General features: G+C 49.3%; 2 protein-coding genes and 1 pseudogene across 5 annotated transcripts in view; 1 reads left to right on the top strand and 2 right to left on the bottom strand.

Annotated features, from left to right (window-relative positions):
* The window catches only part of LOC311530624 (uncharacterized protein), a 28650-nt gene extending 27820 nt beyond the window's left edge, over positions 1-830 (bottom strand). Inside the window, exon 1 of the mRNA XM_084647450.1 lies at positions 686-830. The gene's annotated coding sequence lies outside the window, so the exon portion shown is untranslated. The remainder of the gene's footprint in view (positions 1-685) is intronic.
* Positions 1-26425, top strand: part of LOC311530633 (C-type lectin domain family 2 member D-like) — an 839985-nt pseudogene that overhangs the window by 244421 nt on the left and 569139 nt on the right. The gene's annotated exons all lie outside the window — the stretch shown is intronic.
* LOC311530591 (uncharacterized protein) lies at positions 3727-11256 on the bottom strand. Of its 3 annotated transcripts, none has more exons than XM_084647408.1 (4): positions 11049-11256; positions 10163-10249; positions 7747-7869; positions 3727-7361 (listed from the first exon to the last, which is right to left on the bottom strand). In XM_084647408.1, the coding sequence occupies exons 3-4, from the start codon at positions 7754-7756 to the stop codon at positions 6340-6342; spliced, it is 1032 nt and encodes a 343-aa protein (XP_084503534.1). In that variant the 5' UTR covers positions 7757-7869; positions 10163-10249; positions 11049-11256; the 3' UTR covers positions 3727-6339. The 3 variants fall into 3 exon arrangements, with proteins under 3 accessions (XP_084503534.1, XP_084503532.1, XP_084503533.1); XM_084647406.1 differs by having other exon boundaries at positions 3727-7364; positions 11049-11255; XM_084647407.1 differs by having other exon boundaries at positions 3727-7364; positions 11132-11249.

The raw sequence follows: 26425 nt of genomic DNA, 5'->3' as shown, positions 1-26425 counted from the left end.
AAACAAACTGTGGAAATGAAACCTAGATGGACATAACGATAAATAAGATGGGCACAATGAGTGGGGTTCTCCAGGGATCAGTTCTGGATATGTTTCTATTCAAAATCTTAATGATTGAGATAATGGCATAGACGGTACACTTACAAAGTTTGTTAAAATTTAAGGTCTAGAAAACATGACCTATGAGGGCAGATTGAAAAAGGATAACAGGTTCCAAGTATGTACCAATAAAGTAGCATCTTTTTACAAAAACTGTTTCTTACAATCTGTACCCAGCGTTAACTGCTACAAGTAGCACATTTCTACAGGTAGCAATTTCACATACCCTGGGATGCAAGAGGCTGCTACCTGTAGGCACTTGCTACGTCAGGTAGCAGTGTCCTACAATAGCCCTTTCTTACAATCCACAGGGATCGGTAAGTGCTGGTGGTAGCGGAGTGCTCTCCTACACTACACCATAGGATGCATCCGATGAAGTGAGCTGTAGCTCAGGAAACCTGATGCTCAGATAAATTGGTTAGTCTCTAAGGTGCCACAAGTCCTCCTTTTCTTTTTGCGCATACAGACTAACAGGGCTGCTACCCTGAAACCTACACTACACCGCCCCCCATTAGTCTCCTCCGTCTCCCCCGCCATTGTCCCACTCCAGGGGCGCTTGCTCTCCCGCAGCTGGATCAGTTCTTACCTGCAGGCTCCGGCTCAGGGGTTGGTGGCAGCAGAGCCGGGGGCTGCCCCCGGGGCTGGTTCCAGCCCCCGCAGAAAGTCCCTTGGGGGCGGGGGGGGTGGGTGGCTGATGAGTGCAGGTCTCTCCCAGCACAGACCCGCCAGGGAGCAGCAGCGGCTCAGCCCCGGCTCCAGGCTCACAATGGAGGCGGCAACAACTTCAAACAGCTCGGATTAGAAGCAGCTGCAATGCAGGAGCCGCGGTCTCTCATCCCTGTCATTACAGTTATTCATTATTATGATTATTTGCAAAGCAGAAGCACCTAGGAGCCCATATCTCTGCCTCCCCACTGCAAACACCAGACACAACCCACCGCTCTCAGCTGATCCAGCCCCTTCCTGTGCCCCTTGATACCAAGCCGGGCTGCAGCCCTCCCTGGGGCTGGGTGGGACAGGCTGGAAGCAATACCCAGAGCATCTGGCTGCAGAGATTAGGGGTTCCCTGGGGGAAAGTGGTGTATGACAAGAACTACAGCCCCCGACATCCCCCTGCTCACCCCCACAGGCTTCAGAACAATCAGATCCTCCCAAGGGGGTGGGGGTGGAGAGCTGTGCAGGAATCCGAGCATGCTTAGTAACATCTGCTGAAGCCTGCTGCCCTCACCTGCTCTCCGAATCTGCTCCCTGCTATACATGGGAGCTAAAGGGGGAGAGGAGAGATGCGCAGAATTTGTTCAGGGGGCAAGAAGGTGAAATAGGTGGAGTGCTTAATTGTCCCAGGGCTTGCCAGGGCTGAGCCCTGGCACCTCTGGGCTGGGCAGTTCACAGCCCCGGCACCTCTGGGCTGGGCAGTTCACAGACCTGATGAGGTTCAATAAGGATAAGTGCAGGGTCCTGCACTTAGGACAGAAGAACCCAATGCACAGCTACAGACTAGGGACCGAATGGCTAGGCAGCAGTTCTGCGGAAAAGGACCTAGGGATGACAGTGGATGAGAAGCTGGATATGAGCCAGCAGTGTGCCCTTGTTACCAAGAAGGCCAATGGCATTTTGGGATGTATAAGTAGGGGCATAGCGAGCAGATCGAGGGACGTGATCATCCCCCTCTATTCGACATTGGTGAGGCCTCATCTGGAGTACTGTGTCCAGTTTTGGGTCCCACACTACAAGAAGGATGTGGATAAATTGGAGAGAGTCCAGCGAAGGGCAACAAAAATGATTAGGGGTCTGGAACACATGACTTATGAGGAGAGGCTGAGGGAACTGGGATTGTTTAGTCTGCGGAAGAGAAGAATGAGGGGGGATTTGATAGCTGCTTTCAACTACCTGAGAGGTGGTTCCAGAGAGGATGGTTCTAGACTATTCTCAGTGGTGGAAGAGGACAGGACAAGGAGTAATGGTCTCAAGTTGCAGTGGGGGAGGTTTACATTGGATATTAGGAAAAACTTTTTCACTAGGAGGGTGGTGAAACACTGGAATGCGTTGCGTAGGGAGGTGGTGGAATCTCCTTCCTTAGAAGTTTTTAAGGTCAGGCTTGACAAAGCCCTGGCTGGGATAATTAAATTGGGTATGGGTCCTGCTTTTGAGCAGGGGGTTGGACTAGATGACCTCCTGAGGTCCCTTCCAACCCTGATATTCTATGATTCTATGATCCGGCACCTCTGGGCTGGGCAGTTCAGAGCCCCAGCACCTTTGGGCTGGGCAGTTCTGAGCCCCGTCACCTCTGGGCTTGGCAGTTCAGAGCCCTGGCACCTCTGGGCTGGGCAGTTCAGAGCCCCGGCACCTCTCGGCTGGGCAGTTCAGAGCCCCGGCACCTCTCGGCTGGGCAGTTCAGAGCCCCGGCACCTCTCGGCTGGGCCGTTCACAGCCCCGGCACCTCTGGACTTTCTGGTTTCAGCCTTGCCTCCCCAGACGCCCGCAGCCACACTCCCTGTGTTCATCCCTCTTAACAATAACCCCCATGACTCCATGTAAGTCCCTGCACTGTTCCTGCATCCTCTGCCCAGCTTCTCATCCGAGGTCCCTCCTCCACAGTGCACCCCTCCGTGAGAAGGGTTGGGGAGAGAGAGCCTGTCTGTGCTGGACAGGCAGAGAGACAGGAAGCCCCTGAGTTAATAACACGCATGAGCTGCCACCTGCTCACTTTACAAATAAATTAACAGAAAGATCACACCAGGTCTGTTCAGACAGAGATGGCAATAGACACCACTGATAAAATTCTGGCCCCACTGAACTTGATGGGAGTTTTTAAACCGGCTTCAAGGGAGCCAGGATTTTACTCCAGATTACCAATCTGTTAGAGCTAAATTTTAGCAACTCAGCCAGGCTGCCTTTCAGATTGTCCACAGATTGAGTGTTCCACAGATAAGTGCTTTTGTGAACCTACCTCTAACCAGTACACCACACTGTCTTCCCAGAGCCAGGGATAGCATTCCCGATCTCCCGTTTTCTACTGCCACGGCTGATGCTGCTGGGTGTATCTATTTTCCAAATATCCATGTGAGGCTATGGCATGTTTCAGGAGGTGAGTGATGACACAGACCCCTTCACAGAAAATCCCTGCAGCTGATTGGTTATGGTGTCACAGCTAAATATGTCTGGTTGCTCTTGGTGCTGTTACTTTTGATAGTTTGTCCAGAAACATTGGACTCCTTAACTGGGACCTCAGCACTGTTAAAGCAGATGAACTTCCCAAATGCATGGAACACATGATAGTCAAATGATACCAGGGTGTATGTGGGGAATGGGCATCAACCATGGGTCTTGCTGGGTGGTTCTTCATTTATCTGTGGTATTCGCCTCTGGCAGTGAGAGTCAGGTAAATACTTTGAACCCTATTCCTACCTGTTGGGGCTGGGCAAATCTGGGGCTGGAAATTTGGCTCCAGGATGAACCCCCCAGCAGGCCCCTGAAAATCCCCTACCTGAGTTGTCTCCACTGCAGCCACTGGGAGGAAGGGACAGTTGGGAGCTAAACATGAACGTTATGCTGCCACCTGTTGGGGTGAGAACGGGTTTTGGGGGACTTCAGAAGGGGCTTTCAGGGTTACAGTGACCAGCCAGCTTTCACGGAACATGGTACATTTATTTTAGGACAAAAACATTACAGAGAACACATATCATAAAACAACCACCAGTCTGCATGCATGCTAGCTTATCAGCCGTCTTCCACAGGGCGACCCTCTTAGGTTTCCAGTCCTTCCAGCAGGGTTTTGCCCTCTTGGCTACTAACTCATAATGAGGTATTTCAATCAGCTCAGGCTGGCCCTTTATACCACATGCTCCTTCTTTGACTCCTGGGCCTCTTGAACCTGGTCTGAGCCAGTCTATGCAATTCATCCCAGGAAGTGGTGCTGCTCTTGGGCTGTTTAACTGCCCTGGGATCTTCAGTAATTAACCACCACTGGATTTAGTTCTTGGAGAAGCTCAGTTATCCTCCCCCATGGGGCAATCATATAATCCCTACTTCCCAGAGGTACATATAACATTTAGAGATACAAAACGCCGATGGCACATATCATTGCAATAGTCTTTTAGGTTTCCATACTTCCAAGGTCTTGCATCTGTCACAGAGGGTGTTAGACTAAAGGCATCTCCTTTGGTCTCCTGCCGCAGGATTAACTAAAAGCAATTCTTTCTTTCATCAGCCTCGGGATCTGAGTACCTGCGGTATTAATTCGATTGGAAATCGATGATCCAAAAAAACCCGGAAACAATACCTTGATCAACTCCGTCTACGTTTAGTGAAGTTAGAATAGTTTTAGCCTCAGTTATATGTTTGTTTAATCTACATATTTGCTTGATTATATTTTCTAATAAAACCCATGCAAAGTACACAGCACTCACTTGTTTTTTTTCAAATTGCAACATGGTCCAGAAACACAAAGAAGAAGGTAAATTAGCTGAGTTCTCTGACAGCTGCATGGCCCTCTCCTGAAATTAAACCTTTAGCCCTCACAAGAGACGTCAGCAGAAGGGCTGGGGAGTGATTCCTCCTCAGGAAGGAAACTGAACAGGTCTGGGGAACTTCTCCCCTGGCCCTAGAGCCCAAAAATGAAGGAAATTCCTGGGGGACCAGGACAGACCAGGAATGTTTTATTAGACATTTATTTGGGCAAAAAAGTAACCTACTGAGGTAAAAACATCAAAGAGACATAAAGACTCCCTGAAACTTGAAACAGACCCATGAGACCCCGTCTCTCCCACCCTCTGTCCACAGAGAAGGGGAGAATCCCTTCCCAGGAAGCTATTTCAGGCATAATCCCCTGCCTGAAACATGGACAAGGGACTCAAGCTAACTCAGGAAAGCCGTCCCCCCAACAGAGAGAGCTGGGAAGGGACAGGAGAGTATCAGAGAATAATACAATACAGTAATAATAATAATAATAACAACAATAATAATGACATTTTCCCTCTCTTGGCACCTCTGTCCTCCTGAGCCACTGACCACACCATGATCAGCGACCCCTAACGCCTTCACACGGAGGTGGGCATCTGCTATTATCCCCATTGTAGAGATGGGAGGAACGGACCCACAGAGAGGAAAGGAAGTGAATGGACCAAGGTCGCACAAGGGGACACTAGCAGAATTGGGTATTGAATCCAAGAGCCCTGACTGCCAGGCTCTCTACCCTCACTCCACTCAGATTTGAGACTAGATCCCAGGAGTCCAGAGAACCAATAGCCCCTGCTCTACTACACCATACTGCCCACACCGAAACAGCAAAATCCTTTTGGGGGAATGTATTCCTATGAGTTCTCCGGTCTCTGTCCCCTGCCTCCCTGCAGCTGCAGAGACGTCAAATAAATTGAGCATCACTGACATCTTGTCACTTCAGATCAGCAGCTCTTGGTGTTTTATAACTAATTGTAAGCAGTTGTAAGGAGGACACAAGAAGTAATTCTTCCCCTCTATTCCATGCTGATTAGGCCCCAACTGGGCGCCACATTTCAGGAAAGATGTGGACAAATTCGAGAAAGTCCACAGAAGAGCAACAAAAATGATTAAAGGTCTAGAAAACATGACCTATGAGGGAAGACTGAAAACATTGGGTTTGTTTAGTTTGGAAAAGAAAAGACTGAGAAGGGACATGAGAACAGGTTTCAAGCTTAAAAGGTTGTTACAAGGAGGAGGGAGAAAAATTGTTCTTCTTAACCTCTGAGGATGGGACACGAAGCAATTGGGCTTAAATTGCAGCAAGGGAGGTTTAGGTTGGACATTAGGAAAAACTTCCTAACTGTCAGGGTGGTTAAGCACTGGACTAAATTGCCTCGGAAGGTTGTGAAATCTCCATTACTGTCTAACCTGTTCTTAAAGATCTCCAAACACCTGTCAGGGATGGTTTAGAGATAATACTTGGTACTGCCATGAGTGCAGGGGACTGGACTAAATGACTTCTTGAGGTCACTTCCAGTCCTATGATTCTATAAACTACAGTCCTGCAGGGCCCCTCGCACAGAAATGTATCCCCACTGATACACCTGCTCCCCCCAGACCCTGAAATGACTCATCTACCAAGTACCCAGTGTTTCTTCCTCCCCTTTCCCTCACCGACCACCCTCCACTGAAACCCAGACCAGCCACCAGTCTGCTTCCCCTGCCCAGACCATCCTCAGATGAAACATGCTTCCAGAGGGCTCAGATCCATTGCCCCACAGGAAGAGCTCCCAAAACCTTCTATGCTGTGTGCACTTTCTGGTGGGACTTCAGCGAATCCTTCCCCTTGTAGCTTTTTCCACAAACAGAACATTTATAGGGTGTCTCTGCTGAATGGATTCTCTGATGTCTAAGGACTCCCCAGCTCTGACTGAAGCTTTTCCCACATTCAGAGCAGTTATAGGGCTTCTCTCCTGTGTGGATTCGTCGATGTCTAATAAGTTGGGAGCTGTTACTAAACCTTTTCCCGCAGTCGGGGCATTTATAGGATCTCTCTCCAATGTGGATTCTTTGATGTACGATGAGGCTGAATCTTTGTTTAAAGCTTTTCCCACAGTCGGGGCATTTATAGGGTGTCTCTCCTGTGTGGATTCTCTGGTGCGAAACCAGGTTTGAGCTCTGAGTGAAGCTTTTCCCGCACTCGGGGCATTTATAGGGCGTCTCTCCTGTGTGGAGTCTCCGGTGTTTACTAAGGTCTGAGCTCCGCTTGAAGCTCTTCCCGCAGTCGGGGCACGTATAGGGTCTCTCCCCTGTGTGGATTCGTCTATGTGAAATAAGGGATGAGAAATTAGCAAAGCATTTTCCACACTCAAGGCAGCTATAGGGCCTGTCTCCTGTGTGGACTGAGCGATGGGAAATAATGTCTGAGTTCAGCGTGAAGCTTTCCCCGCAGTCAGGGCATTTATAGGGTCTCTCTCTCGTGTGGATTCTCTGATGTACCAGGAGATTTGATATCTGAGCGAAGCTTTTCCCACACTCTGGGCAGTTATACAGTTTCTCTTTCGTGTGGACTCGTGGTTGGACCATGATTTCACTAGGATCCTCCAAACTTCTCCCTTGGCAAGTAGATTCATCCTTTCTCTTCCTTTGCTGGTTGCTCTTCTGCCTCTCTGACCTGCGCTGAGTCTCACCGCCTTCTTCTTGCTCAGGACTCAAGGAAACATCCCCTTTGGATTTTCCCGATACTGTCCCACATGGTTCCACTTGCTCAGGACCTTCCTGCTGTGGATTCTCCTCCTGTTTCTCACCCCCCGTCCCATCACCTGCTGGGAAAGAGAATCCAGACATGAAACGTTCTCTCTGCCATGGAGAAAGGAACCCTCAAAAAGGGGAATGGGAAAGGGGGGAACAAACCAAAATAACTGCTGGGGAGACTGAAAAATCAGGAGCCAAATCCCTCGCCAGAAGAGTGGAGGGGACCAATTTTGCCTCCACAGCCAATCTGAACACTTAATGGCAAGGGAGCGACTGCTTGGCCTCAGGGTGGATGGGAAGCCATAAGCAATACCTGCTGTGAGGATACGATACCTGCTGAGGACTTGGGTGAGATGAGGCAGAATACTGGGGCGTGCACAAAGCCTTTATGGGAATCCCAGCCACTCACTCCAGTGACCGATAATTTCTGCATCCGTTTCACCAACTCCTCACCTGTGTTCATGTTTTAAGGATCTCCCTTTCCTCAAAGCCCTGGAGATTTGAGATTCACAGCTCTGCCTCTGGTTCCAGATAGGAAATCACATTACCTTTGGGAAACTGGAAAAATCTGCTCCACTGAAAGAGAAACAGGTGAGACCAGTTAGTTGGAGACAGCATCATTTACAGATGTCTCGAGTGGGTGGGAAAATATTCCTGGAGACCCTTAGTGGGGTCAGATGGTTCCTGAGAGATGGGCGGGTCCCACTGTAGACAATTTAGGGAGCGCCACACACTGGGGGATGTTCTGACTCTGGCATGGAAGTTGTGCCACCTCTTACACCTTTCTGAACCTGCCAAGACCAAAGTCCTATCCTGGCATGGACCCAATCCTGGGAAGAGAGGGACACGCAAAATCTGTGCACCTTGGTTTAAAAACACAGCGAAGTACATACACCCCATCTGCCCCATTCCCTCCTACTTTAATATTGCTCTTAAACCAGAAAGTTTGGTCTCAGGAAACAGTTTCCAAAAGAAGCCCATGTAGAATGCAAGGAGCACAGGACACGCTGTCTTGAAAACTACCTAAGGCAGGGTTCAAACACACAGTGCATGGGTCAGGGTCCATAACCACAGTATACCCCTGTCACTGCCTGGAAAGCCTCTGGCTTCAACCGTGCCCAGATCTTGCTGCACATGTGAATTTCACTCTGCTAAGTGCCTCACTTTGGCACATGCTGACCTGAAGTTCCAGACTCTAATGTTAATAACTTTTTCAATATGGCTTTCCTGAAAGGGCACTAGGTGCCATGTGCAAGCTGAGATAAACCCCAGGTGACTGCGATCAATTTGAGGAGGGGTTAGTGCCCTAGGTGTGCAAAGAAACATGGTAGCTGAATGAGACTTGGGGGGTTTTTCAGTAAAATATTGCTTTTTCAGGGGGGTTACTCAGGAAATCCTTGCTCAAATGATCCCAGATTTGAACATTATCACTACCCCAGTGCCCGAATGAGGCTCAGAAAATGTCAAGACAATCTGCAGATTGATTTTATCGCTCTCAGAATATAGTAGAGCCTCAGAGTTATGAACAGCAAAGTTATGAATAGACCGGTCAACCACACCCCTCATCTGGAACTGGAAGCACACAATCAGATAGCAGCAGAGACCAAAAAAAAAAGGGAAATACAATACAGTGCTGTGTTAAATGTAAATTACTAAAAAAATAAAGGGAAAGCAGCATTTTTCTTTTGCATAGTAAAGTTTCAAAACTGTATTAAAGTCAATGTTCAGTTGTAAACTTTTGAAAGAATAACCACAATGTTTTGTTCAGAGTTTCGAACAACTTCTGCTCCCAAGGTGTTTGTAACTCTGAGGTTCTACCATAGTCCACTGTTAAACAGAAAATGACGCTTTATCTTAACTACAGCAGAATTGTCGGTCTGCTATATTTCGGGTTAGTCACATTCAATTTTCATTTTGTTACAATTCTGATGGATAATACTGATGTTTATTTTAAAGCACATTTTTAGATTTTTATCTATTTACATTTTTGCAGTGGTATGAAATGGGGGGGGGGGAGGTGGTCAGGCAATTATTTAAAGACAGCAGATATTCAGATTCCAAAATGTAAAGCTTTCAAAACCGCTAAATTGTCAGCATCACAGGTCAGAACAGACATAGTAAATATCCTTCAATCAACAAATCAAGCCTTGTTTTACTGTACATTCACTAGTCTGTTTGTAACGAGCCTAATTCAAAAGGCTACGTCACTGGATTTTTCACTCTAATAAGTTTTCAAACTGCATTTTTCTTACTTTGGCTATTTGTAAATTTTGAGTATTATTGAGGGAAATATTTTTTCATTGGTTTGTGTCTGTGAAATAGATGTTTACTGACATTTATCAATAAATATGCAAGTCTTCCACCCCTAGCTATGTTGCTGTATAAAGGGGGAAAGAGATGGGCCCTGTTGTGGAATAGGGGATAGAAGCCATGTAACACCTCCCTGTCCCATCACCCCCTCTCCAGCCACTTCCCTGTATCCACCCTCATACTGTGTCAGCCAGGATGTCCACAAAGCAAAAGACACCCCTGCAGCAGCCAGTCTCAGAGCCTATGTCAACTGCGCTATGAGGCTAAATATAGCAGTGTAGACATTCCAACTCAGACTAGAGCCCATGCTCTGAAACCTGGTGAGAGGGGAGGGCCTCAGCCCGAGCCTGAATGTCTACACCATGGGGAGCCCTGGAGTGTGAGCCCCAGTAGGTTGTCACAGGCTCTCAGACTCACTGCTGCAGGCACTTTTTGTGTGTGTAGACACACCCTGTGAGTCCAATCTGTCTCTTCCTACCATGCTGGCACCCCCATGCCATCCCCCACCCATTCCACACTCAGAACAGCCCCCAGAGCCCTTGCAGACGGTCCCATGTACCTTTCTTTTTCTCCGTCTGAGCTTGGTCCAGCTACAGTTATCTCAGGGTCCTGGCAAGCTCGTCTCTGGGGAGCGCTCTTAGCCAAGCTGTATACAAAAGAAGAGACTTGACTGCAATGCTGGAAAAATGTCTGGTGACTTCCCCACAGTACAGACCTGGCCCCAGACCCGAAGAAGAGCCCTGTGCAGCTCCAGCTCTTCTCTCTCCCCAACAGAAGTTGGTCCAATAAAAGATATCCCCTCCCCCACCTTGGCTCTCTAAACCCATAAAGACTTTCCCCAAATGCTAGAAAGGAACCCAACCAAAGGAGCCGCTCTAGGGGATCCCCCCAGCAGCGCTGAGGCCAGGCAGAGGCAGGAACTGGCTTTTCCTCTCCCTGCTCCTCCCCTTGTCCCAGGAAAGTCAATCTGCCCGGGGTGCTGCAGGGAATGGGGCTGGGCAGGGCTGGGAGCCGGGAACCTCCCTCCCCACTGACTGCTCCTGCTGCCCCTGCCAGTCTCTGCCCCTGTCTCCCTCCTGCCCCCTCGGGCTGGGAGACTCGGTCCCTGGCCCGGCCCGGCCCGTTCGCTCTCCCGGCGCTGGCTCGGCTCCTGCAGGCGCTCAGGGGGGCAGAGCCTGGGGGGGTCAGGGAGGGCGGCAGCTCCGGGACTCGCAGACCCCCGCCCCCCCGGGAGCAGAGCTGGGGCGAGGAGGGGCCGTTGGTGCAGAGTCACTTTCCTGCCCGGCCCCAGCCCTTTCCCCGGGTCTCTCCCCTCCCCTGCAGGCTCCGGCTCAGGGGCTGGTGTCGGCAGAGGCCGGGGCTGCCCAGGGGCTGGTTCCAGCCCCCGGAGAAAGTCCCCCGGCTGGGCCCAGGGGGCGCTGGGGAAGGGCTCTCCCCGCACAGACCTTGCTGGGCAGCGGCAGCGGCTCAGCCTGTCTCACAATGGAGGTAGCAGGCGCAGCTTCTTCCAGCAGCGGTGATCACTGACCGGCCAGGAGCCGCGCACTGTCTTGTCTTCTGCTGCGATCTCTGGGATTGTGGCAGCCTCTGGGAGCCCTAAACTCTGGCTGCTGCCAGCACCGGATGCAACCGCTCTCAGCTGAGCCAGCCGTTTCCTGTGCCCGTGGATACCAACCCGGGCGGCAGCAGCCTTCCTTCGGGACCAGCTGTAACAAAGCCTAGAGCATCTCTTGGCAGGGAAAGAGGGGGCGGGGGAAACGAGGGTGTGAAATAGATTTAATAATTTTATTAAGATGATGATAAAATTTAAAAAAATGGTACAGAGTTTAAGCATAGAAGTTTCTGGTTATCAAGGAATAACATACCGATTATCAGGGGGTGCGAAGTTCCGTTTAGGATTTAGGATCGGGTGGCGTAAGGAATATATAATCTGCAGTCTCCCCGATTGGGGGTAAAAGGTTAACGGGTCAAAGTACAGACACTGAGATAGGAGGGTATGTTGTTCATATAACTGCTGTGGTCAGGCGTGGAGTACAATGAGTGGGTACGATGATGAGGGTGGATTTACCCTCATGTGGGGAGGATTAATGTTCAGTGAGTTTATGGTTTCAGTTCATATGGAAAAAGTCTCTCGGCCCCTTTCTCATAGTTGATGCACGATGTCGCTCCGGCTCACCCCTCCTGGTACTGTTGGTGGCCGGTGATGTGTTCGATGTAGATGTCCCTGGACCATCGGATGGTGTCTGAGACCATGAGGCACCGCATAAGCTGTGCATAGCGTTGACCAATCCCACAGGTCTGCAGCACACACTCGTTGCAGGGGTCCCAGGCACCCAGGGCTCCGACAATCGGCATCCATCTGCACCTTGTAGCCGTTTGTTCTCAGGGTGTAGGCAAGGGGGGCGTATTTTTCCAGCTTACGAGCTTGGGCTTCGCGGAAGGCCGGGATCCTGTTCTCAAAGGAGACCGTGATGTTGACGAGGATGATCTTTTTCTGGGCCTCATTGGTGATGACCACATCAGATTGCAGCTGGCTTTTGGTTCTGGGGATGGCACAGTTCACGGCAACCTCCCCCAGGTGCAGTGCGATGGCTTTCACGAGGCGGTTCTGGATGGCACTGTGGTGTAGCTGCCAGGCTCTGGAGTGGGGCTTGCAGCTGCACAGGACGTGGGGCAGGGTCTCGTTGGAGTAGCCGCACTTCCTGCAACGTTTGTCTCGGTTCCTGTGGCAGATGGCTCCATTGAGCGGGACACAGTTGAGCCGGGCACGGTGGATGAACCGCCAGTCGGTGAAATGGGTGAAGCCGCCCCCGGTGAGGAAGTGGTTGCTGGCATCCCACTTGCTGGTTAGTTGAAGGCTTTACCCTGGTCCAGTTTACGCTTCACGGTTTCCATGTACAGTGAGTGGATGGCTGCCTTCAGGGTCCTCTCCAGCATGCCCCTGGTGCTCGGGGTGATGATGGTGTTGTCGTCGGACCTGATCTGTGGCACCAGGACTCCCAGCTCCTGGCGCTCCTCGCACCAGTCCCAGCAGCAGCCAATGCGCTTCCCCAGGTGACGCATGGCATTGCGAGCGTGGGACCACAATGAAGCGATGTTGCGCCCATCCCGTCTGAATTCGCCATCCAGGGAGCTGTTCAGGAAGGTGGCAATGTCTTGGTTGGAGGGGGCTCTGCCGATCCGCTTCTTTGTCATGTCATGGAGGGCATTCGCTGCGATGTTCCTCGCCATAGCGTCAGGACACGTCAGCAGGCGGAAGGCATGGGTGATCACCACAATATCGCACAGGTCGCCCATGTGGGAGACGTTGGCACTGTCATGTCTGTGGGCAAAGTAGACTAGCTCGTTGCTGGCTGTCTGGGGAAGGAACAGCCACTTCTTCACCAGCTGCCAGATGATTTTGTCTGCCTTGTTGAGGGGCACCTTCCCCACGGCAGATCCCCTTAGGACGAACGAGATGCGGGGGATCAGGAAAGTGTTCAGGGCATTTATCTTCTGCCACGGTGCCAGCAGGGAGGAGTCGATCTGGTGGCGTCCTGCAAGATCTCCTGGATGGTGTCCTCGGGTGTCTGCCGGACATGGAAACCCGTTGGCGTGCGGAGGTGCTGGTATGGCTGCCCCTCTGCCCGGGGAATGACAGACTCGCCCTAGATCTGGAACCCCATCGTCTGCACCGAGTCCCTTTTGCTGCCATCGATGTGGAGAGTTGCACACTTCTTTGCATTGAAGCGGAGCCCCATCCAGTTGGCAGTTTGACTGGTGGCATTTAGCATACCTTGGAGACTCTTGGGGTCATCCGCAGTTAGGACCAGGTCACCTGCGTAAGCCAGGACGCTCACCCTCTCACCATGGAGATTGAAGCCATCTGTGCCATTGGAGATCGCTTGCAGCAACAGCTCCATGGTGAGGTTAAAGATGATGGGGCTGAGGGGACAGCCCCGCTTAACTCTGCTCCGGATCGGGATCTCGGCGGTCTCCCCTTCGACCAAGCGAATGGTGGTGCTGCATCCCTCACACACCTCTCAGATCACATGAAGGAAGTTGAGGGTGTGAAATATACTAAAGCCCCGTTAGGAACCTCCCCCATCTGCCTTCAGGCCTGGCAGGCTGCAAATTAACATCCATGTTTCACTTCAGCTCTTCCCAGCCCTCCCCCGGGCGAAATTTGATCCTTTCCCCCTCGGAGATCTGGAAAAGTCACATTTGCTCAGGCTGCTGCCCTCTCTGGCCATGGGAATCTGCTCCCTGCTCTAAGAGGAGGGGTGGGTAGGTGGGGTAAAGGAGGAAACCACCCTGAGATAAGGAGGGGCAGAGGGGGGGAAAGTTGCCACACATGGGATGTGCCATCTGCAGTGGCAGCCGACATAAATTGTGGGCAAAGGCGGATTACGGTTTTGTGAGGCCCTGAGTCAGAGCAAGTGGGGTCCCCTCCCCACCCCTCTGCTTGCTGTCCCCACCCCCACCCCTGGAGCTCTTGCTGGGTGAAATGGGGTTGGGGTGCAGGGGCTTGCCCTGCCCCACCTGCCAGGCACTCCTGCTGGGGAGCGGAATCCGGGCACAGGGGCTTCCCCGACTCCCCGGAAGGAGTGCTGGGTGGGTGGAGCTGGGCAAGCCCCTCCAGCCCAACCTTGCTCCCCAGGAGGAGTACCGGGCAGGCAGAGCAGGTTGGGGTGTGGGGGTGCCCATTTTTCCAGGACCCTCAATTGGCCATGTTCCCTGGGCACAGGCCCCGTTGGCCCAGTGGCTAATCCACCACTGGTTGTGGGGGGCAGGCAGAGGGGCTTGTGTTTCTCCCAGGAGGGTTCATCTCAGCCACCCTGGGCTATGGTGTTAAAGGAACAGTGTAGGTAAAATTTGTCATCATTTTCATGTATATTTTTGGTGTTTAAAAGAGGGGTGGGTTTGATTTGGTTTTTTTTTTTTTTTTTTTGGCAAGTTATGTGAATGTGACATGCCTGCTCTGGGCCTTATAGCAGCTCAGAAATTGGCTGGAGCTGCTCTTGTGACTTTCATAGGATCATAGAATATCAGGGTTGGAAGGGACCTCAGGAGGTCATCTAATCCAACCCCCTGCTCAAAGCAGGATCAATCCCCAAGTAAATCATCCCAGCCAGGGCTTTGTCAAGCCTGACCTTAAAAACTTCTAAGGAAGGAGATTCCACCACCTCCCTAGGTAACCCATTCCAGTGTTTCACCACCCTCCTAGTGAAAAAGTTTTTCCTAATATCCAACCTAAACCTCCCCCACTGCAACTTGAGACCATTGCTCCTTCTTCTGTCATCTGGTACCACTGAGAACAGTCTAGATCCATCCTCTTTGGAACCCCCTTTCAGGGAGTTGAAAGCAGCTATCAAATCCCCCCTCATTCTTCTCTTCTGCAGACTAAACAATCCCAGTTCCCTCAGCCTCTCCTCATAAGTCATGTGTTCCAGTCCCCTAATCATTTTTGTTGCCCTCCACTGGATGTTTTCCAATTTTTCCACATCCTTCTTGTAGTGTGGGGCCCGAAACTGGACACAGTACTCCAGATGAGGCCTCACCAATGTCGAATAGAGGGGAACGATCATGTCCCTCAATCTGCTGGCAATGCCCCTACTTATACATCCCAAAATGCCATTGGCCTTCTTGGCAACAAGGGCACCCTGTTGACTCATATCCAGCTTCTCGTCCACTGTAACCCCTAGGTTCTTTTCTGCAGAACTGCTGCCGAGCCATTCGGTCCCTAGTCTGTAGCGGTGCATGGGATTCTTCTTTCCTAAGTGCAGGACTCTGCACTTGTTCTTGTTGAGCCTCATCAGATTTCTTTTGGCCCAATCCTCTAATTTGTCTAGGGCCCTCTGTATCCTATCCCTATCCTCCAGCATATCTACCTCTCCTCCCAGTTTAGTGTCATCTGCAAACTTGCTGAGGGTGCAATCCACACCATCCTCCAGATCATTAAAGAAGATGTTGATCAAAACCGGCCTGAGGACTGACCCTTGGGGTACTCCACTTGATACCGGCTTCCAACTAGACATGGAGCCATTGATCAGTTTCTGATGGGTGCTTCCTTTCCTGTAATCCACTGGAAGTGGAATTCCACTCCACTGACTTATTTTAAAAATGGTATTTGTATTACTCTGATTGTCCTTAGCACTCCATCATTTATCTGGTTAAACATAGTGCAGATGGATCTCATTGTGTTATTTAATGTATCGTTATGATGGGGAAATGATCATTCATTGATGCTTGTAGCTAAGCAATCACACCTCATGGTGTTTTTTACTGTAACATTTCCTATGTTCTGACTGTGGTTTTGTAACTTACTGCTTTTATTTCAGATTTGTTCTTTGTATTTTTCCTATAGCACAAGTTTATCTTTTGTTGTCACGGAACTTGAGTGCTGTCTGATTTCCTGGGTTACCATCAACATTTCTTCCATTTCCTTTGATCCACCAATGACATCTGCCTTTCTCAATCACTATTTTGCTTCTTTCTCCAGTGTGGAGATTGTTTACATTGGAGAGTTTTACCAGTTATACAGTCATAGAATCATAGAATATTAGGGTTAGAAGGGACCTCAGGAGGTCATCTAGTCCAACCCCCTGCTCAAAGCAGGACCAACACCAACTAAATGAAATCAGTCCCAGCTATACTGATAAATTCCTCATGTGGATACTCTTATTCTGGAATGAGTGGCTTTTTTGGTTGGTTGGTTGGTTGGTTGGTTGTCTTAATGCCATTCTCAAAGGACATAAGTTAAATAAAAAAAAGGACCTCATTCCAGAATATGAGCATCCATAGGGACTTATATTGGTATAACTATACTGGTTTAAACACACACACAGTATTGTCAACCCCAAATGTTCAAAGATCATGAGATTGGCTTTAAAGATCATGAGATCACGTAAAAATACTAGATTTGGGGTTCTTTTTATTTGCCTTCTGCTTTTTGAGCCATTAGGTTGCACTGGGGTCACATTTTGAAGCTTTCTCCACAGCCACTAGGGGTAGAAACTTAATTTTTCTTTCAGAATGAAGGCTGAAATCATCGCATTTCCACTTGACTCCAGGAGCTGGGACTTTAAGGAAAACAATAATTACCATGACACTCATGACAAAATCATGAGCGTTGGCAACACTGCACATATTAGCTTAAACCAAACTTTCCCACGTAGACAAACCATTAGTGCTTTTTCACATCATCACTCGTGATAGAACTTACTTCCCAAATATTGACTAAGGACCTTGTCCTGTCTTATCTGAAGTACCTCCCGAAGGCAAATTTCTCCTGTAATTTCTACTAAATTTAAACATTTGCAGTTAGCTACCTATACATGATAATGATATCAATGGGAATACTTGTACATGGTATAAGTCATCCCCACAATACAACTCTACCTTCTGGAGCTGGTAATAGTGGGAACAGTTCAGTGTCATAATAAGCAGACACAAGGAAGTTCCATTACCTGTATTCCATTATCTCCACAGACTTGCATTCCAGAATTTATCTACATGCCCTCTGTGACAATCAGAGTCCAGATACCCCAAGGGGCGAAGAAAAGGGTTAAACTGAACACTTACATTAATTGATTGTATACTATGTCATTGTATTATACACATGGATTGAGTAAGGTCTTTTATGAGCGCGTGTAATGTTCTGAACTTGATAGGCATTATGAGCTCTGTCTCCCGACAATGATTATGACTGTATGTATTTATGCATAGAGAAAACTTATGCTCATATACTTCAGCTCCACGTCAGACCAGGGCAGGGAGGAGTCAGGGGCACCTCCCAAGCCCATTATTCACACAAAAGCAATTCCAAGTGCCCATCCCTTATCCAGCCCAGAAAAAGACGAGGATGGACCATTAGAGTTAATAGGAAGACACAGGCTAGAAGTTCCCCTCTCTGAATAGCCATGAGTCACCATGCCAGGAGGTAAAAGAAAAGGCAAAAGCTTTTAAAAACTGAGGGCTGGTCTACACCAGAGGTTCTCAAACTGGGGGTCGGGACCCCTCAGTGGGTTACGAGGTTATTACATGGGGGGTCATGAGCTGTCAGCCTCCACCCCAAGCTCCACTTTGCCTCTAGCATTTATAATGGTGTTAAATATATAAAAAAGTGTTTTTAATTTATTGGGGAGGGTCACGCTCAAGAGGCTTGCTATGTGAAAGGGGTCACCAGTACAAAAGTTTGAGAACCATTGGTCTACACCAAAAATGTACATTGGCATAGCTATGGGGTCTGAGCTTTTGGCAACAAAACAGTGGAGGTGTCCACACTACAATGCTACTTCTGTCAGCAAAACTCTGTAGTGTAGACAAAGTCTTAGTTAAGCTGACCTAAACCCTGGTGTAGACAGCGCTAGGGTGACGGAAGAATTCTTCCATTAACCTAACTACTGTCTCTTGGGGAGGTGGATTAACTCCAGTGACGGGAGAACCCCTCTGTGCCGCTGCAGCATTTTAAACTTAGACATAGCCTGAGATTTTCATCCAGAAACTGGAGGGCAGTCTCATGGTGGGAGGTTGTCTGTGAATGCTGGATTCCCCGCACATAACTATGGGGTACAGTTAGGGTTGCCAGGCGTCTGGTTTTTTAATGTAACACAGGGTCGAAAAGGGACTCTGGTGGCTCCGGTCAGCAGAGCTGACTGGGCTGTTAAAAGTCCAGTTGGTAGCACAGTGGGCAGGCAGGCTCCATGCCTGGCTCCACATGGCTCCCGGGAATCGGCTGGCATGTACCTCTGGCTCCTAGGTGGAGGGGCAGCCGGCGGGGCTCTGTGTGCTGCCCCTGCCTGCAGGCATCACCCCAAGCTGCAGCTCCGCAGCTCCCATTGGACAGGAACCATGGCAAACGGGAGCTGCAGGGGCAGCAAATGCAGGCAGGGGCATCCTGAGGAGCCCCCTGGCTGCCCCTCCGCCTAGGAGTTGCTTGAGGTCAGCGCTGCCTGGAGCCTACACCCCAAACCCTATTTCATGCCCCAACCCCCTGTCCCAGCCCAGAGCCCCCTCCTGCACCCCAAACCCCTCACCCCCAGCCCCACCCTAAAGGCCGCACCCCCACCCGGAGTCCTCACCCCCTCCCGCACCCCAACACCCTGCCCCAGCCCAGTGAAAATGAGAGAATGAGCAAGGGTGGGGGAGAACAAGCGATGGAGGGATGGGGGGATGGAGTGAGTGGGGGCGGGGCCTCAGAGAAGGGGTGGGGAAGGAGCAGGGCCTCAGGGAATGGGAACAGGGGACGGGGCAAGGGTGTTTGGTTTTCTGCAATTAGAAAGTTGGTAACCCTAGGTCCAGTGGGACATTATTCAAAGACAATAAGTAACTTGTCTGAGAAAAGGGACTTTATTGAATATGGAAGTATAAAGGTTGCATCTTGATGTTTAATTTCTGCGTAACTGGTATACATTTGCTTACCCAGACTGTTTCATCTTTGAATCTGTGATTTTTCTATTACATAAATTTTTAATTTATTTTTATCCTAAGCAGGTGTCTGATGTGTAAACAGTGTGGAATGTGTACGCCAAAATATGCTGGTATCTGGGGATACAAACCAGAGGGGAAAAGTCTCAGTGTCTGGTAATCGGGGATCCTAGTTTTCCATGATAAAACCCCCAAAATTCTTTGATTAAAAAAACTACATTTTTCTGCAATTAAAATGAAATGTTGACCTTCCATTTCCCTAGCCACAATATATATATGTGGGTCTCAGTTGAACACAATGTTTTATTGACATACAGTAGAACCTCCATTATCAGCTACCCATATTAACCGAAACACCAGTCACCCAGAACTGACAGCAGCTGGGGCTCGGGCAGTCAGCCTCCGGGTGAGTTTGGCTTGAGTGGTCAGCCCCAGACAGCTGGGCCCCAGGCGGTCAGCTTGAGCCCCAGGCAGCTGGTGGCTTGGTTAATACGGAGAACCAAATAATAGAGGCTCAGCTAAACAGGGTTTTTCTGTATATATATGTAACCCTTCTGCCCGTCAGAGTTGGCAGCAACAGGGGCCGGGTTCAATAGGGGATCCATTCCAATAACACAATGCAAACTGGCTCGAGCCCCCACCCAGTGACCTGGGACAAATATATACCACCCCCGCTGGGCGCCTCCAAGAGGCAATACTTCCCCTCTCGCAAGCACATAGTCTGAGTGTAGCAAAAAGCCTTTTAATAACAGAGAGAAACAATGTGGCATTATGTTGGGGAAACACCACCAACAGGATTCATAACACAACCCATGAGCAAAAAAAACCCACCCCAAGCAAATTGGGGCATGCCCTTTTCCCTTTGGTTCTTGAGTCCAGCAACCCCAAATCACCCAAAGTCCCAAAAGTCCAATGACCCAAAAGTCTCTGTCCCTGGTCAGGGCAGCCCCAGAGTTTGAAAGTTTATCTGTGGAGCTTTACCTCCCAACCTGGGTGGAGATGGGACAGGGGTAAGAGGCACCTTACACGATCTGAAGCTGACCGCCCCATAGCTCCGCTCCGCTCTGCCAGCCGCCTCACGAACTCCTTCGCTTAGCTCCGCAGCCCACAAGCAGCTCCTGCCATCCACAAACTGCTCCACGTCGAACTGCTTCACCAGCCTGTCCACAAGGCACTCCAGCCATCCCACAAACTACTCCACAATATATCTTCAGGCTCCCCCACTACTTAACACAACACTCAGTGATTTCAGCTCTTAGATGAACTCAGCTTGTAGCAGGGGAGCCCCAGTGCTGGTGCACTGTTAGCCCAAAGTGAGCTCAGCAGCCTATAACTAGACTTCTAATAAAATCAAAATTAACTCTGATATTCCACAGTGGAGAGAGGAAGAAGTGCAATTAGCATATAAGGCCCTCACCAAGGAGCCCATACCACCAAACATTAATACTTATCCCCAGCCTCTCTCAATTCACAGTTTTGGAACCCATGACCCTTGCCTAGCGAGTGCTACTTAGTTGATGGTGAATCCCTCCATCATAACAAAAGGCCACATACAGTTCCAAGCACAGTTCCCATAATCAGGGTAATAACAATTTATTCTTCCTGCCCCAATAACAGAGACACTGGGGATCCCACAGCAGCCAAAGTGACCATTTGGGCAGCTATGGTCTCATTCTAGGCATGGTGGGTGTGCCTATGCAAATGAGATCGGCCCCTGAAGTTCTTTTCCACAACTTGCCACACCTCAGCACCAGATGTCAGGGTGGAGCTCATCCTGACACTGCTTACATCTATCTATCTATATATATATTTTTTTTTCTTCACAAAAATGTAAAAACTAAAGATTCTTTGTAAAAATGCAATTCCACTTTTTCCTACAGGAAAGGGATTTCTAGGATCCCTGCTAGTAATTAAGAACTTGGGGAGGACGGATTTGGGGAGAGTTGGGACTAGAAGGGCTGTTGGTGTCACCCTGCTAGGGGTAATGAGGCTGCTGGAAGCCGGGGTGAGACCTTAGGCTTGTGGCTGGCTGCTGGTGTCAGGGAATTGAACCCTAGCAGCACAGCACAAAGGCCCCAAGGTTACAGGGCAGGCGGGGACAGAACCCCTTACTGGTCTGGGTGTTCCCCACAACCCTGCACACTCCCAGTGCTTTCACTGTGCTTGGTACAGCCATATTGAAAGGGGGAGGGATCACAGTGGAAGCAGGTTGGCAGAGCTGTCACTATGATATGAGGAGAGGTGTGTGTGGATTTCGAAGGACCAGCCAAGTTTAGTTTCGGCTCTGAGTTCTGTAGGCTGTGTCAGCAGAGGTGCATCAGGGTGTCTTCCTGCCGTGGGGACTGTCTGCAGTCTGGCAGACCTCACTGTGGTCGCTAGGGCTTAGTGAGGGGTCAGTGAAGGCAATGTCTCAGGACTCTTCAGCACGGGTGATGCAAGATGCAAGAGGACTCATGCAGCCAGATCGGTGCTGGTGAAAGTTACACTCAAAGTTTGACTGGCCACATCTTTAAACTTGTAGACAAACACAGAAAGTAACTGCGTGGTCGCAGCATTTAAACAAAGGCCCTGACCTGACCCAAGATTTCTGGGGTAGGGTAGAAGGGCCTCTCTCTTGTCCCAGAATCACCCAGAACTCCCCCACCCGGGGATGAAGCAGGCAAGCCTTTGTAGCTTGCCTGTTGGGTCCTGATTGGTTAGTGTCACTTCTCAGCCCTCTGAAGAAGTATGTTTTTTTTCATACCCAGGCCTGAGTGGGATTTCCCCAGGCAAGGAGGCGTTAGGGTGCTGTCATCTCCAGCAGGGGGCAGAGAAGGCCTGACAGACCCTGTCTGAGGAAGGTAACCTTAGCACGTCTGGGATGGTTTGTGTGGCGTAGGGGCAGCGCTCTGAGTGTAAGTAGCTCCTGTTATCTATTCCTGACCTAAATCCAGGCTTTGCCCTAACAAAGAGAAGGTGTTATACTTTGTTCTGCACTGATTATGTGCTCTGTTCCCAAAGGGTCCCAGAGCACATGTAAACACACATATCCAGGTGTCATTGGCATGCTGGGCCATCAGGTAAAGAGGGAAGAGTTGAGGTTGTATTGACAAATGATGTGTCCTGTTTCGGTTTTGCTACGCTCCGTATTCCGGAAGGGCACAAAACACCACTGGAAACCTTTAACTCTGCATTCAGTGTATGAGGTACTTACCGACCAGTCAAAGCCAGAGCCACAACCTGGTAAGTCACCACCTCCCCACTTAATAATAAGTTAACAGCAAGATTACAAAAGGTCACGTCAGATACAGTTGGGAATAGATGCCAGTGGTAAAATCCTAGCCCCATTGAAGTTGCAGGGAGTTCTGCCACTGACATAAATGGAACCAGGATTTTACTCCAGACCTCTCATCCTCTAAACCCAAATTTTAATCACTCAGCCAGGCTGTCTTTCTGATCCATTGTTCCATATATAAGTGCTTTGGTTAGCCTACCTCTGACCAGAACGTCACACTGTCTTCCCAGACCCAGGGATAGGATTAATGAGCTCCAGTTTTCTACAGCTGCTGGCTGCGTCAAGTTTCCAGATGCCTGCGAGAAGCTGCAGCATGTTTCAGCAGACAAGTGGGGATCCAGACCCCTTCCCGGACGTCCCCTTCAGCTGACTGGTTTTGGTGTCACAGCTAAACGTGACGGGTTTCTCTTGGTGCTGTTACTTTTGTTACTTACATAGTGACAAAATAATAGAGACAAAGGCCCTCCTGAGGCATATCACAGCATCTCATGCTCTTTGAGAGGGCCGATGCAGCCAGGAGTGGTGTTCTGACTATAAGGACAGTTAAGCAGTGAATAGGTTACCCAGGAAGGATGTGGTATCTCTGTCATTGGAGGATTTTAAAGGAAGGTTGGACAAAAACTTGCCAGGGATGGTCCAGGTTTACTTGGTCTTGGGGCTGGACTAGATGGTCTCATGAGGTCCCTCCCAGTCCTACACTTCTATGATTCTGTTATACCCCTTTTCCCTACCCTGTGTCTGTCTTGACCATTTAGATTGTAAGATCTTAGAGGTAGGGACTGTTGATTACTCTGTAAAGCACCTGGCACAATGGGTCCTCAGTCTTAAATGGCCATAGGCATTCCTGGAATAAACATGATTTATAATAAAACTCTTAACAGTGACCTCGGTACAGTTAAAGTAGATGAACTTCTCAAATGCCTGGCACATGGGACAGTCAGACATGACAGGCAATTGATACAAGGGTGTATGCGGGGTCTTGGTGACTCCCATTTGCCTTGCCAGGAGGTTTCTCATTTATCTGTTCTATCAGCCTTTAGCTTTTAAGACTCTCTGGCAGTGAGAGTCTGGTGAATACCTCGAGCCCTGTTGAAACCTGCTGAGACTTGTTAAATCTGGGATGGACTTTTGGCTCCAGGACAAATCCCCTCAGCAGTCCCCTGAAAATATCCTACCTGAGCTGGTTCTACTACAACCATTTCCCTTCCCCATCCCCGGGGCAATGGAACGACCTGGATCAAAACATGGATGCTATTCTGCAGCCTGTGAAGGTGAAGAGTATAACTGGGGAAGTTTCAGAAGGGGCTTTAGTCCATTTCATACCGAGATTCCTGACTCCTACATCTGTCCCTGTCCCTCCTTGTTGCTGTCACACCAGAGACTCTGAAGCCCTCTGCAATGAGACAAGCACAATCACAAAAGCCGGTCAGAGTTGCTTAGGGCTGACAGTTTCCGAACCTCTCCTGCCATTTACACGTTCCCAGCCCTGAAACCAAGGGCAGGGGAAGTCAAGGTCTCTAGACCTTTCACGGCATCCTTAATAAACCCTCCTCAGCAAACATCTGTTTGTATTGACGTGAACATGGAAACAACTGGATTCTCCAGCATGAGTGGAAAGTGGATCATTGGGAAGTTTAAACCCTCTCACCGGTCTGCCTCCCCCAAATGGGCCAAGGAAACAGGGTAGCTGCTTTCCCTCTAAACCCAGAAGTGCTTGTTGTTGAAAGGGAGAGAATGGGGTGAGAGAGGGAAATAAAAAATCTACACTTTTCCCTGTAAATATGCAGTTTTTGGAGAGCAAAAAGGAAATTGAGAATATTTCAAAAAGAAAAGGAGTACTTGTGGCACCTTAGAGACTAACCAATTTATTTGAGCATGAGCTTTCGTGAACTACAGCTCACTTCATCAGATGCATCTGATGAAGTGAGCTGTAGCTCACGAAAGCTCATGCTCAAATAAATTGATTAGTCTCTAAGGTGCCACAAGTACTCCTTTTCTTTTTGCCAATACAGACTAACACGGCTGTTACTCTGAAACCTGAGAATATTTCAAACTCTCATGGATAAAATGGGCAAGTTCTGAGTGGGTTTTAAATTGTTATTGGCTAATTAGAGGGAATAGGGGGAAAATCTGAGGGGATTTTATATGAGTATTTTGTGCATCCAGGCTGGAGAGACTGTACCATTGTTTGTGTTGTGTCCCACAGACCTGAATTCCAGCACTTACACCAGCACCAAAGCCAGGGGGGCCAAGGTCCTCCCACTTTTAAACAAAAGAAACATAAGCACATGTAACCCTTCTGCCAGGCTGAGTTGACAGCAGCAAGGGCATGGGTTCAGTACATAGGGGTTCCCTTTCAACAATATGGTGCAAAATCAGCTCGAGCCCCCACCCAGTGACCTGGGAAAATTACACACACACCCCTGGGCGCCTCAAAGAGGCAATACTTCCCCTCTCACAAGCACAGAGTCTCAGTATAGCAAAAATCTTTAATAACATGAGATAAATAACTAGCATTAAATTGGGAAAACACCACAACTAGGGCTCATAAACACAAACCATGAACCAGAAGACCCACCCCCAAGCAGATTGGGCTGTGTCTTTTCCCTTTGGTTCTTGCATCCAGGAACCCAAAAGTCACCCCTCTCACAGTTTCTGTCCTGGGTCAGTGCACACCCTCCAGAGTTCAAAAATTCATTTGCAGAGTTTACCTCCCAGCCCCAGTGGAAAAGGGGGGGGAGGAAGAAAGGTATGGGGCACTTTACATGCTCCAGTGCTAGCATCAACATCTGATTGCTATACCTCTCCGCTTAGAAGTAGGTATCAGTGATTTCAGCTCTGCAGTATATAACAAAACCCCCAAATGGAATCAAAATTAACTCTGTTATTACACCATAGAAAGGAGGAAGAGAGTCAAAGTAGCTCCTTCCTTCCTTCCTTCCTTCCTTCCTTCCTTCCTTCCTTCCTTCCTTCCTTCCTTCCTTCCTTCCTTCCTTCCTTCCTTCCTTCCTTCCTTCCTTCCTTCCTTCCTTCCTTCCTTCCTTCCTTCCTTCCTTCCTTCCTTCCTTCCTTCCTTCCTTCCTTCCTTCCTTCCTTCCTTCCTTCCTTCCTTCCTTCCTTCCTTCCTTCCTTCCTTCCTTCCTTCCTTCCTTCCTTCCTTCCTTCCTCTCAACACACTAGGTTTTGGAACCCATGTCCCTTACCTAGCGAGTGCTACTTAGTTGAGGGTGAGTCCCTCTGTCACAAAATGCCAAGCACAGTTCTACTGTCCTTGATCCACATAACCAGGATAACAACACTTTATTACTCCTGCCCCAATAACAAAGAAACTGGGGATCCCGCAGAAGCCAAAGTAACCATTTGGGCAAACAGTCCCACCATGCTAGGCAGGGTGGGTGTGCCCATGCAAACGAGATCAGCCCCTGAAGTCCTATTCCCCAGCTCACCACCAGATGTCAGGATGGAGCCCATTCTGACTCTGCTTACACACACAATTCATGTCCTCCACAGATATTTTTTTCCTCTGCAGAAAAATAGATTCTGTTGTGGAAGCGCTGAAATTACACCTTTTGCCCACTAGGGGCAGCTGTGGTGCCAGAAGAGAGGGCAGCTGGCTCACTGACAGGGAAGCCAGCTGTGGAAAGGGAGGGGGTGCTTTGGTCTTGGCAACCTCCCCACTACTTCTACAAAGGGTACGGTGCCCTTGAGCACTTATCTGCATACACTCTAGCTGCCTTCACTGTGTTAGGTGTAGCTGTACTAACTGGTAGAGGGATTAGCTGGAACAGATTGGCAGAGCTGTCACTGTTATGTGAGGAGAGGTGAATGTGTAACATAAGGGATCAATTATGCCTTATTTCAGCCCTGAGTAGGCTGTGTCAGTAGCGGTGCGGAGGGGTATTCTTGCCAGGGGGGCTGTTCACAGCTTGGTGGCAGATGTGACAGTGGTCTGCAGGGCTTAGGTGGGACTGATACCGATGTAAAAAAACTTATCAGTTACTGAGCAGATATTATAGATTCAAAGGCCAGAAAGGACCATTGTGATCATCTAGTCTGACTGCCTGTGTAGCACAGGCCAGAGAACTTCCCAAAATAACTCCTAGAGCAGAGCTTTTAGAAAAACATCCAATCTTTATTTTA

Source organism: Lepidochelys olivacea (assembly GCF_965140295.1).
Source record: "Lepidochelys olivacea isolate rLepOli2 genome assembly, chromosome: 14".
Lineage (NCBI taxonomy): Eukaryota > Metazoa > Chordata > Testudines > Cheloniidae > Lepidochelys > Lepidochelys olivacea.
The sequence above is the reverse complement of the archived record's forward strand: the minus strand, read 5'-3'. Positions and strand labels throughout refer to the sequence as shown.